The sequence below is a fragment of the Lynx rufus genome, unplaced genomic scaffold, assembly GCF_022079265.1.
Source record: "Lynx rufus isolate CCGP_SWC_20201006 ecotype Redwood Valley unplaced genomic scaffold, mLynRuf1.p SCAF_3, whole genome shotgun sequence".
Lineage (NCBI taxonomy): Eukaryota > Metazoa > Chordata > Mammalia > Carnivora > Felidae > Lynx > Lynx rufus.
In genome coordinates, this window is record NW_025814845.1 from 3,532,875 (window position 1) to 3,546,400 (window position 13,526).

General features: G+C 49.6%; 1 protein-coding gene across 1 annotated transcript in view; it reads right to left on the reverse strand.

The window, feature by feature from the left end:
• Window positions 1-13,526, reverse strand: part of SLC2A9 (solute carrier family 2 member 9) — a 257,458-nt gene that overhangs the window by 52,844 nt on the left and 191,088 nt on the right. Inside the window, exon 10 of the mRNA XM_047091840.1 lies at window positions 3,282-3,383. Coding sequence (XP_046947796.1) covers window positions 3,282-3,383 — 102 coding nt within the window. The remainder of the gene's footprint in view (window positions 1-3,281; window positions 3,384-13,526) is intronic.

The following is a 13,526-nucleotide window of genomic DNA, read 5'->3' on the forward strand; positions in this document are numbered from 1 at the left end:
GGTGTGGGCAGCGGTGCAAACAGGACCTGGGTTCCCAGCCCAGCTCCTCCTTGATCTATCTGTGTGACCTTGGGCGGGTCACTTTACATCTCTGAGCCCTGACAGGTATGAGATAAGTTAACTGGTGTCACTCAGTATGTTTAGAGGGGCTGTCACCTGTCGGGCAGGGTTGGGATGGCTTGGCGCTGGGTGTGGAAAGATGTATAGGAAATTGCCCCTGTGCTAGGAGACTGGATGGTTGGTAAGCAGAACATGGTGTCACCAGTGCTGGGACATGGGGAGCATGGGAGGAAGGAAGGGTCAGGGCACCCGAGTCCAATCTAGAGAGATTCAGGGATGGGAGGAGAGTGTGTTCGCCTCTGAAGGCTGAGCCCGGGTCACACAAGAGGAAAAGGAAAGGATAAAAAGTTTCAGGAGATGGTTGTACGTTAGTAATGCCACAGAGGCACAGGAGAGTACAGCACAGGGGTAAGCAACAAACTTTCAGAGTGGAGGGTGGGGGTAAAGAGAAGAGAGAGCAGCCCTTCCATGTCCAAGTCTATCAGCTCTTGCTGAAGGAGGATCTAGAATTGAGAAGAGCATTGTGAGGTCTTGCACACTGCATGGCTCACTACTGCACTAAGTTACCATCCATCCACCCATTCATCCATCCATCATCCACCCATACATCCATCCATCTATCATCTTTCCATCCATCTATCATCTATCCAACCACCCATTCATCCAACTACCATCCATCCACACCTTCTTCCATCCATTTATCACCTATCCATCCACCCATTCATCCATCTATCCATCTATATATTCATCCACCCATCCATAATCTATCCATCCATCCATCCATCCATCCATCCATCCATCCATCCAACCACCTACCCACATATCCATCCATCCATCTATCCACACATCCATCTATCCATCCATCCATCTATCAATCCATCTACCCATCCATAATCTATCCATCCATCCATCCATCCATCCATCCACCCACACACATATCCATCCATCCATCCATCCATCCATCCATCCATCCATCCATCAATCCATTCACACATCCATCCATCTATCCATCCATCAATCCATTCACACATCCATCTATCCATCCATCCATCATCCATCCATCCATCCATCCCTCCATCCATGATCCATCCACCCATTCATCATCTATCCATCCATCCATCCATCCATCCATCATCCATCCACCCATTCATCATCTATCCATCCATCCATCCATCTATCCATCATCTTTCCATCCATCCATCAACCTGCACATTCATCCATCCATCCATCTATCCAACCACCCATTCATCCAACCATCATCCATCCACACCTTCTTCCATCCATCTATCCCTCCATCTATCATCCATCCATCCATCCATCCATCCACACCTTCTTCGATCCATGTATCATCTATCCGTCCATGCATCCATCCACCCATTCATCCATCCATCCATACATTCATCCACCTATCCATAATCTATCCATCCATTCATCCATCCATCCATCCACACACCCATCCATCCATCCATCCATCATTCATCCACCCATCCATCCATCATCCATCCACCCATCCACCGATCACTATTCATCATCCATCCATCCATCACCTATCCACCCATCCACCCATCATTCATCCATCCACCCATCCATCCACCCATCCATCCACCCATACATACATACATCTATTCGTTTATTTGGCAGACTGTTCTTAGTTCCTCCTGAGTGGCATGCCCTGGGCTGGGAGGTAGGAATACAGAAATGACACAGGCATGGCGCTTACCCCCACAACTGCCTATTGGAAAAGAGAGATGAGTCAACAGGGAAAGCCAATCCTGTGTGGTAAGTGATAGTGCAGGGTTGCCCCTGGGGTCCCTGGGAGCACAGAGAAGGTTGCCTCAGTGAGACACTGGGTAAGGGAAGGCTTCCTAGAGGAAGAGGTATCCAAGGGGTATCCAGGTCTTCGTGGGTTTGGAAAGTGAGAGAAGCCAGGTGAGCAGAGGAGGTCCCAGGAAGAGGAAAGGGCAGTCTCTTTGGGGGCTGCTGGGAACAGGGCTGGCAGAGCAGGGAAAGGGGGACATGGGCAGATGAGGGCAGCCAAGCCAGGAAGAGCTCTGAAACCTTGTGGCATGAGGCCTAGAGGGCCCACGTGCTTCAGCAGCCCTTCTAGACATCTGACACAATGTCCCAGAACATCGCCCAACTGGTGAAGGAGCCAGCTTGGTCAGTCTGAGGGGCCTGCAAAGGCACCCTGTGCAGGACACCCCTGCTCTGGCAGCTGGGAAGCAGAGGTCACTGCCAGCACATCACCCCCAAGGGAGACGTGGCCACCTCCCGCCTGGTCAGCGCGCCCAGCAGCACGTCCTTTCTGTCTGTCAGGCACTGCCATGCTCACCTTGCCTTTTTCTAGAGGTTTTTGGGACATTAAGACATTTGGCAAATGATCAACACACGCAACTTTCCATCTAGGGATTCATTTTTGAAAAGTGCCCAGATTGGCTGACCACCGTGACCTGGCCTCACGCTTCCCTTGGCGCTAAGACAGGCAGTGCTCCGTCACTGCGTGCTGTCCTGAGCAGGGCAGGGGCAGAAGGAAACCCCACGATCCTGGAATCTCATCCCAGCTCTGCTATTTACTAGCTGTGGAACCTTGGGCAGCTTATTCATTAATATTTATGCCTCAGTTTCCTGTCTCCATAAAAGGGGAAAACACCACTCTCACCAGGATTAGGTACCTTCTCCGAGCCCCCGTCATGGTCGGGGGCCCTGCCGAGTACTCTAAGTGCGTTTTCTCATTTAGTCCTCCTAACACCCCTGGGTATACGGAAAGCTCTCCCAGTTTAGAGATGGGGCCCTGAGGGCCGGAGCTCCTGCTGGAGCCCGCGGGCACTTGTGGAAGTGTCTTATATGACAGCGCCTGCTGTGCTGTGTGGAAACGTGGGAGCCGGAAGAGGCATCTGAGGGATCCTCTGGTCTCCTCTGTTCCACAGATGGGTTAACTGAGGCTCAGAGAGGGGACATATCTTGGCCGAGATCACACGGCTCATTAGAGGCAGCGACAGGACTGTCCATCCAGTCTCTGTCTCTGAGTCCAGGGCCCCTCACCAAACCTTCCTCCGCGAGGGCACCAGCTGCTTCTGAGCTGAGATGCCCCTCGGGAAGGCCGTTCTGCAAGAGGTGCCTGCCGGCCTCGCAAACTTCCCACGCCAAGGCCCCGGAGTACTGAAGCCGGAAGCCAGCTCCGTGCCAGTGTCCCTCGGGGTACGACGGGCGCGTGCTCTCACCTGCAGTGTCAATGTAACGGTGAGGATCCCAAAGAAGAGGGCCATCAGCCCAAAGCCGCCCATGAGGAGGGGTCTCCGTCCCAGGCGCTCAATGACCAAGCCCTAAGTCAGGATCAGAGAGAGGTGGTTATACTTCACTCCTAGCAGCAGGAGGAGGGGAACGTGGTGCCAGGAACCGGCACTGGGGCCAGGGTGAAAGGATGGCTTTGACCTTCAGACAGCCCCGTCACATTCTCCGAGGCCACAGCCAGAAAGGCCAAGGTCTTTATGAGAAAGGGAGGGAGAACAAAGTCACCATTCTTGAGCACCTACTGTGTGCCCACACGTTCCCCTTTCCTCCGAATCTTTCTCGTTAGGGAAGGATGGGCTCATCTGCTAGCTGGTCTGCAAGAGGAAATGAGCGGATACGGTTGCCGTAGCCCTTTGCCCACTCTTTGGGGCCAGCCTGCGGGCCGAAAGCAAGGGCTCTCCACTCCTTATGCCCCCGTTTATAGGTTTTAGAGGGGCAGACTCCCAAGGCAGGGGCCCAGGGGTAAGAGCGGACAGAGAAGGTTCTGACGCTTTCCACTCTGCCGGTGCCCGGATGGGTCAGTTTCATTCTGGGGTGTGATACCAGGAAGCCAGTGTGACTGTGGCTCCTGAAGCCGTGTCCTCGGGCCCAGCTTCCCACAGCTAGGACTGTCATTGACGTCTATCCGGCTGGCCCCTGTGTCTACCTCTCCACTGGGTAAAGGCAGGGCTCTTCATTGAGCTCCTCTAATTGCTAACAACCCTGAAAAACAGTCATGTAGCCGAGTTTCAGAAACAGGCAGACTTGGGCTTATATTCTGGGTCGCTGGCTTTCCAGATGTGTAAGCTTTGGCATATGACTCCCCTTCCCAGAGCCCCAGGGCCTTTATCTGTGCAAGGAGGTCCAAAATACCCTACAACAAGGCTGCCTGGAAGGGGTGGGTGCTTAAATAAGCGGCTGCATTCAAAACACGTGACAAGTCTTTCAATTTGTCAAGTGCCTTCCCTCCTCTTTCTTCTCCCGTCTCATTGCACAGAAAGAGCACACTGAAGGTCAGAGAGGTGAAGTAACTCAGTGGCCATCACACAGCCAGTAAGAAAGAGATAGAGAGAGAAACAGAGAGGGCTGGGGGAGGGGAGTATTGAATTAAGGGCGTCTGAATAAAAATGCACAACTTTTCTCCATTGGGCAATCAGGCAAGGCTTCCTGGAGAAGGTAACAGTGGCGGTAGCTCGTCAGGCAGAGGGACCAGTGGGTCAAGTGAGCCATCTGGTTTGGATAAGGGAAAGGAGTGCCACCACCGGGGGCCATGAAACCGGAACAGGTGCTCCTGTCCGCCAGCTTCAGATGACAGTTCAAAAGCCAGAGCATCAGACTGAACGGTCCCAATCCTGCCTCAAAGCCTGAAGGACTGTTTCTGCGGGAAACCCCAAAACTCCTCTTTTTTCCTCTTTCCTCACACCCTACTCTGAGGAGGGCAGGTGATAAAAAGGCTTCTGGGTGAGCTCTCCTGGAGCCGGCAAGGGCTGTTGGCCACTTGGCCAAGCACACACCAAAGGTGGGCAGGCATAGCCCCAGGCCGGCTGGGTGCTTGGTATGAACACTGAGGGGACTGGGGAGGGGGCTCTGGCGCAGAAAGTCAGAGGAAACGTCCTTGGCTGACGGCCACATGTCTCAAAAACATCTACAGCTTCCTTTCCGGAAGCCCCTCCCTCTGCGGCCTAGGAAGGCAAGGCTGACCCAAGCACCTCAACTTGGCCTCCTTGACATCTGACCCATCAGAGCAGAGCACAGGTGGCATCCAGATGTGCATGGACCTGAAATGGGCAGACCTGGCTTCAAGTCCTGGCTCTGCACCCAGGACAGGGGGCTCAGTTTCTGGAAGCCTCGGTTTCCCCACCTGACAAACGGAAGTGGTAATACTGTCTTTGCAGCATAGCTACGCAATCAGAGGCCAAGAACTCACGGTGTCTGAAGTAGGCGCGGGAACCACAGAGGCTTCCAGCAAAGGGCAGATAATACATCCTTGCAGTCAAGGGGGGGACCGGGTCTGGTCCCAGCTCCTGCCTCTAACTGGCCACGTGGCCTTGAGACAGCCAGTCACCCTTCTGTGTCTTCCTCGCTCCTTTTTTCTGATGCCGATGGGTTAGCGTGTGATGACCTCTGCCTGAGTGCCTGTGATGTGTCAGATGCTGCATTAAGCGCTTATCAGGCATCAACTTATTTAACTCTCACAGCAATTTTATGAAGTAGGACCGATTACTTGTCAGATTTTACAGGTAAAGAAACTGAGACACAGAGGTTTTGGGAACTTGTCCAAGGTCACGCGGCTGGTAGGAGGCGCAGCTGGGATCATCTACAAAGTCTTTTCTGGTTCTTGAGACATTACAATTTTCCAAACTAGAAACAGACCAAGCCCCCACTTTGTAATAGCTTCCTGTGGCACCTGGATGTACAGCACCTGTGCCCTGACCCCTCCTTCCTCACTTGAAGAACGGGAGCTTCGTTATTTCCCAGAACCTAGGAGAGCACACCCGGCAGGCACTGAGCCAGTGTCTGCTGATTGAGTGAGGGTTTATCTTTGTAATGCAGGTACGACAGTTCACATATTGCAGACGATGAGGACAGTAAGATCACTCAGTGGGAAGTTAGGCCCAGTGAGACCCCTAGAGAAAGCAAAGATCAGTGCTTGCTGAGAAAGTTCTAGAGAGAAAGAAGGGCCAGCATCTAAGTCATCTCTCCTCCCCAAACCCTCATGAGTTGGGTCCCACCAAAGGGGAGGTCCTGATATGGGCTGCCAGGGCGGGAGGAACAGGTGCAGGGAAACCGGGCCCCTGGGTGGCGGGTGGGCTGGGGGATGGGGAACGTTAGAGACACCTGCGATCAGAGACTCTGGGATGTGTCAAAAGTCACACAGAGCTACTCAGAGGTAAGGAAGTGTAATACATGCTCCCTCACACTGCAGGGATGGCTGAAAAATATCCATACCCTTGGATTCAGTCATTCACCTTCTGGGTATTTATCCCAAGGAGATAGACATTGGGTGGGAGACTCACGGACAAAGACCTTCAATTGTAGTGTACTTTATACGAATGAGGAAACAGAAACCATCTAGAAGTCTACCAAGAAGTGAATCGGCTCAATAAATACCGGAATATCCTGATGATAATTACAGAATTCATGTATTTTAGAAGAATTTTAAAGAACAGAAAAATCATGAGGTTACACCTCTGAGGGGAAAGAGCAGGGCACAGAGCTGTACCTTGCATATACTCATGTATTCAGTTTTGTAAGTCGCAATTCTATTGAATGAATATACCCTGGAAAAAATATGCAAAAACAGCTTATAATGGCTAACTCTGGTTGGGGGGAATAGGTGGTTATTATTTTTTCTTGTTAATTTTCAGTCTTTTCCAAGTTTTCTATAATAAGCTTTCCTTTTTTTTAAAAAAATTAATGTTTATTTACTTTTGCGAGAGACAGAAGCAGAGTGCGAGCAGGGGAGGGGCAGAGAGAGAAGGAGACACAGAATATGAAACAGGCTCCAGGGTCTGAGCTGTCAGCACAGAGCTCGACACGGGGCTCAAACCCACAAACTGTGAGATCATGACCTGAGCCGAAGTCGGACACTTAACTGACTGAGCCACCCAGGCGCCCCTACAATAAGCCTTTTCTACTTAAAAAAAAAAAGTCTAAGAAACAGACTTAGCTAAAGCATTGGAGACACAAACCCCTCTGCCCTGAGTCACAAATTGTTACTCTTCCCCATCACCAGTGATTTCCAATACCCACGTGTGTAAATCTTCACCGTGTAGAATGTTTCTATTACAATCTCAGGATGGCATCGCCATTCTTAGAGTTAACACGGCAGAGCCCACAATTCAGCTGGCACGACGACGAAGGCAGCCCATAGGTAGAATGTGTGACAACGTTATCTCCTTGGGTTAAGTGCCCAGTGACAGAGCACTGAAATGACGACAGGAATTACCATGACGAGAATCAGTCACTGCAAGACACAGGGCACTGAAGTTGCTGCCCTGAGACTAACACGTGTTGCATTGTTACGCTGTGATTAACGTGTGCTTGGCACTGACGTTAGCGTTTCTTTTTTCTTTTTCTTTTTTTGGTTTGTTTTAGTTTCTCCTAAGGCACCGCCAACAATTTCAATGTCAGCAAGCGTGCCCCCAATACAAACCAGTGGAGAACCACTGTCTTACATCATGATGCCAACAATCAAAGTGCTCTGGGGTCGGAGTGGGGCATCTGGTTGTTTCGCTTCCCTAAAGTCTCCTGATGAACCAGTAACTGAAGCCAAGGTAGAGCTGGAAACACCATCACTGATTCAGAAACAGTCTCTCAAGATGTCTAGGAAGACACCAAGGAAACAGCTGTGAAAGCGAAAGACATAAAAACAACTCTGTCCATCCTAGTGGGAAAACCAATCAGCCTGCAGGGCTCCTTCCTTCAAAATCTCTGCCTCTTTTAAATCGTTTTAATGTGCAGCCTGTTGAAAGGGATTAGGGTAAACACGGTATTTCCACTCAGCATTAAAATCATTAGTGAAAACATTAACTCAAGATGAACAGTGGCCTCTGAAAGTTACTGATGTCAGCTGGGGATGGACTGTCATCCTCCGAGAAATCCCTTCTGGGGACTCCTGACCCACGGAGTCATTCAGCCGTTCAGCAGCCATTTACTCGGCGCTGACTGCCCACCCACAGTGCTAGGATGCTGGTGGAATGATAATGAAAATGTTTTTTGTGGTTGTTGTTGTATTTAAACTGCATTTAAAAAAAAATATTTATTTTTGAGAGACAGAGCACAAATGGGGGAGGGGAAGAGATAGAAGGAGACGTAGGATCTAAAGCAGGCTCCAGGCTCCAAGCTGTCAGCACAGAGCCCAACGGGCGCTCGAACTCACAAACCGTGAGATCATGACCTGAGCTGAAGTCGGATGCTTAACCGGCTGAGCCACCCAGGCACCCCTGTTGTTAGTATTTACAAATCAACTATAGGGGTACCTGGGTGGCTCAGTCAGCTGAATATCTGACGTCAGCTCAGGTCATGATTTTGCAGTTTGTGAGTTCAAGCCTCACATCGGGCTCGCTGCTGCCGGTGCAGAGCCTGCTTTGGATCCTCTGCCCCCCCCGCTCCCACCCACCCCCCCACACCGCCCCCCCATCTCTGCCCCTCCCCCACTTGTGCTTGCTCAAAAATAAATAAACATTAAAAAAATCAGCTGTATTGACTTAGATTAAGGTCTTAGATTCATTAAAACGTACCAACTTTAATTGTGCAGTTTGGCATGTTTTCACAAATTTATACACCTATAAAGCCGTGACCACATCAAGATACAGAACATTTCTATCACTCTAAAGTACCCTTGTGCCCCTTTCTCTAGCTGCAAGCAACCACTGATGTGCTTTCCGTGACTCTAGATCAGAGTAGACTAGATTAGGTTAGAATTCCACATTGGTGATCACTGCTCTTTTGAGATTCATCCCCGTTGTATATATTATTCCCTTTTAGTGCTGAGAAGTATTCCATTGAATGGATATACCACACTGTGTTTCTCCATTTAACATTTGATGGACATTTGGGTTGTTTCAGTTTGGGGTCTTATGATTAAAGCTGGTGTAAACATGGGGGTTCAAGTCTTTGTGTAGAAATGTGCTTGATCTTGGGTAAATACTTACGAGAAGAATGTCTGGTAGTATGGGTACAATTTTTATGAGAAACTGCCAAACAGTTTTCCAAATGGTTGTACTATTAGAAATTCCCACCAGCCACGTATGAGAGTTCCAGTGGCTCCATATCTTCATCAACGCTTGGTATCATCAGCCATGTTGATATTAGTCATCCTTATGGTGAACAGTGCTGTCTCATTGTGGGTTTTAGTTTTAATTTCCCAGATGGCTTGTGGTGTTCAGCAACTTTTCATCCATTTATTGATACTTCTGATTTTTTCTTTTGTACAGTGTCTGCCCAAGTCTTTTCCAAGTTCATTTCCAAGTGGCTGATAGTCTTGTTTTTATTGAATTCTAAGAATCCTTTATATCTTCTGGATTCAAGCCCCCTGTGAGATGTGTGCTTTGTGAACATTCCTCGCTCTGGCCTGCCTTCCCATTTCCTTAACAGAGTCTTTGAAATAGTCACAGCTTTTCATTTTGATGAAATCCAATTAATAATTTTAAAAAATGGTTCATGTTTTTTGCATCCCATCTAAGAAATCTCTGCCTACCCCAAGGCTGCAGAGACTTCCTCCTATGTTCCTTCTAAGGTTTTATAATTTTTCTAAGGTTTTAAAAACTTCTAAGGTTTTATAATTTTAGCCTCTATGTTTCAGTCCACGGTCCACTTTGAGTTAATTTTGTGTGTGGCATGAGACAAGGGTTGTCTTTCGTGTTTTCCATGTGAATGTCTAGTTTTTATGGTCCTGTTTGTGGTAAGACTGACTTTCCCCACTGAATTACTTTGGCATCTTTTATATTTTTGGATTCTATTCTGTTCCATTGATCTGTATGGCTGCCCTTACACCAACACCATGCTGTCCTGGTTACTGTGTAGTGAACGTTGTACAGCACTTACTATGTACCAGGCACGGTTCTAGATGCTTTGCATATAGTCATAATTTAATCCTCATAACATCTCCATGGGTACACAGAGGCTCAGAGAGGTTGGGCAGCCTGCCCAAGGTCCCGTGGTGGCAGAAACAGCATTCAGGTCCAGGCAGACTGGTTCCAGACTCTTGTTCTGACCCCCTGCACTGTCCTGCCTCTCATCACTGGCACATATAGATTTATCAAAAGGAAATATGCTGTCTCCCAAGGCTTTCTTTCCTTTGGGTGAGGCGCTGGCACAAGGGCAGAGAGAAGAAGGAGACAGGAGTCCTGGCCCTTGGGGAACCTTCTGGGTTGAACTGTGACCTCCCCAAAAAAGATATGTTGAAGTCCTGACCCCTGGTACCTCAGAATGTGCCTTTGTTTGGAAATCAGGTCTTTACAGAGGTCATCAAAGCCAATGAGGACACGATGGCCGGCCCTAAACCCACGTGACTGGTGCCCTTATAACAAGGGGAAGTTTGGACAGACGCACGCACAGGGAGAACACCAGCTGAGGATGAAGGTAGGGGTCAGGCTGATGCTTCTGCCAGCCGAGGACACCACGGATTGCCGGCAAAGCACCAGATGCTGGGGGAGGGGCCTGGAACAGACACCGTCTCCAGGTCTCAGAAGGAATCTGCCCTCTGCCACCTGGGTCTCAGACTTCTGGCCTCCAGAAAGGTGAGAATATGCATTTGCATTGTTCACGTCCCTCTGCTTCCTGTGCTTTGTTATGCAGCTCTAGCAAACTAACGGGGAGCTCACTGCACGTTGTGTTAAATGATTAAACACATGAGGAGAGAAGGAAGGGACCCAGGGAAGGAAAATCTAAAATGTCACTTATTTCAAATGCGACTCAATGCTTCCAAATCTGACTTAAGTGCATTTATAGTATTTTACAGATATTACTTTGAATTTCATACTACTATGAATTTTGTAGGCAGAGATCTGCCTAGGTTGTATTCTTTGTTTACATCTAGGGATAAAGGGCATGAAACATTTGGTGGCTGGCAGAATTCCTGACATTTCAGGGGCTGCAGAGCCCTGTAAGGGTTCATTCCTCGACAAGATCCTAAGGGAGGCCCTGTTCTTCCTGTCCTTCCAGGCCAGGCCTCTTCTGCTCTGCTCTTCCCACGAAGTCAGTCTCTGCCTGGCTTGATGTGTTCCTGAGCACAGGGGCCACTGTTGGCCTCCAGAAGAGGAAGGGCTGTCTTTGGGGGAGGGGAAAAGGAAGGGGAGTGGAGAGCAGGGGGAAGGGTGGGGAGGAGGAGGACAGGGGAGGGGAGAGGACAGAAGAAAAGGAGAGGAGAGAAGAGAAAAGGAGAAAAGAGAAAAGGAAAAGAAAAGAAAGGAAAAGAGAAAAGAGGAAAAGAAAAAAGAAAAGAAAAGAAAAGAAAAGAAAAGAAAAGAAAAGAAAAGAAAAGAAAAGAAAAGAAAAGAGCATCTGACTTCTGTTCAGGTCATGATGTCACAGTTCATGGACTCGAGCCCTGAGTCAGGCTCTACACGGATATTCAGAGCCTGGAGCCTGCTTCAGATTCTGTTTTTCCCTCTCTCTCTCTGCCCCTCTCCTGCTTGTGCTCATGCTCTCTCTCTCTCAAAAATAAATAGGCAAAAAAAGGAAGGGAAGGGAAGGGAAGGGAAGGGAAGGGAAGGGAAGGGAAGGGAAGGGAAGGGAAGGGAAGGGAAGGGAAGGGAAAGGAAGAAATCAGGAGGGAAGAGAATGGGGGGCCAGGGTGTTGGTTCCTGGCTCCCTTTCTCCAGGCACATTTTGGCTGGCTGAGTCTCTCCACTGAAGGTCACGGCTCCCGATGGATGGCCTGCCCACCCTACAGACCCACCCACCCGAATTAATCCGTCTAATCCGTCCTCCGACCTGGCTATCTGGACAGCGCCCTCATCCCTTGAGCCTGACCACAACGCACTCCAGCAACCTGCCCCACTTCTCAGCCCCCCTCAACCTGCACCAACGTGTCTCACCGCATCCTTTCCTGTATCAGCCACCAGACACTTGACTTAGCTCACACTGCTGTTCCCGGTCTGTCCCCCGACTAGGAGCTCTCCTTCTCCTGGGCAAGGGCTTTTGTCTCCTTCGTCCACTGATGTATCCCACACACCTACACCTGTGCGGGCACAGAGTAGGGGCCCCACCAGCACTTGCTGAGTGTTGGCGGAATGAACACTCTGGCTCCAAGTTTCATCTTCCAATTTTCTTGGAAGGCAGGAGGGCATTTTCAGCGTTTTCCACGGCTTCTGTCTGGTTCTCTTCTGGAACACTCGTAACCAACAAAAACTGTACTTTTTTGCTAGGGCTGCCGGCAAAAGGGTCACAAACTATGCGGTTTAAGTAACAGATATTTCTTCTCTCACGGTTCTGGAGGCTGGGAGTCCGAGATCAAGGTGCCAGCATGGCCGTGCTCCCTCCGAAGGTGCAGGGAAGACTGTTCCAAGGTTGTTCTAGCTGCTGGGAGTTTCTTGCCTTCGGTAGCATGCCTTCAAAATTCACATGATGCTGTGTGTGTGTGTGTGTGTAAATTTCCCCCTTTTAATAAGGATGCCAATTATATTGGATTGGTGGTCCCTCTATTCCAGAATGATCTTTTCTTAACTAATTACACCTGTAATGACTACCTCCTGAGGTACCGTTAGAGCTTCAACATATAAATTCTGCGGGGATGACAATTCAACCCATAGTAATAATTAACATTTACTGAGCACCTGTCTTATGCCAAGTGCTGTGAATTACCGTATAGCTCCCATGGTAAGACCTGTGGAGGTCTTATTGTATTATTCCCACTTTCCCTTAGAGAAAACAGGGGCTCAGACAGGTTAACTAACTGGCCCAAGGTCACCCAGCGACTGAGCTCAGGGCCATGAGCCCATGGAGCCCAAACACTCCACCATCCTGCTTGGTTGTCGGTGCCCACTTTCTGCTCCAACACGCACCAGATCCAGGGGCTCGAGATGCAGCTGTGAACTCTGAGGGTTTTGATTCCGAAACTGTGTGTTCGTTGGGAGGCAGAGGGGGGCGGGGGGACCAGTAGGATTCTTTTTCCCACTTGAATGCTAGACACAGCCCATTCCTGAGTAAGAATGACTTAATGTGGATTGCGCTCCCCCTGGTTAGAAAAGGCAGTCTCCGCTTCTCGAAGGAATGAGGCTCGCGCTCCACAAGCTGCTGCCCCGCGTGTCAGCTGACACTCGGGCTCCCACGGCCTGCGTGACACACGGTGGGGGCTCGCTCAGAGTTAATGCTGCGCCAAGAAAATCGATTTGGAAAACGAGCTGTTTCTGCAAGATGCAAAGATTCACAGCTGCCCAAGCCAATGAGCAGTGCCAGCAGCCAAAATTAATTGCGAACCAAATGAACAAAAATGTCTTTCTCAAGTGTCCTGGGTCCCAAAGCCATTTTAACAGACTGTCAAAAACTCGGTAAGAAGAAGAAAAATTGGAAAGTCCTTTCTGATAGGCTGCTGCCTCACAGGGCTGGACGAAACAGTGTCCGTATCTTGGGAAACAAGGTGACGAACACTTCGGAGAGGCCAAGGGGTTTAGCGAAGATTGGCTGTCAGGACTGCTGCCGTGGCCTTCATGCACACGGACGTCTGCCTCCACGACAGCTCTGTAAGGTGC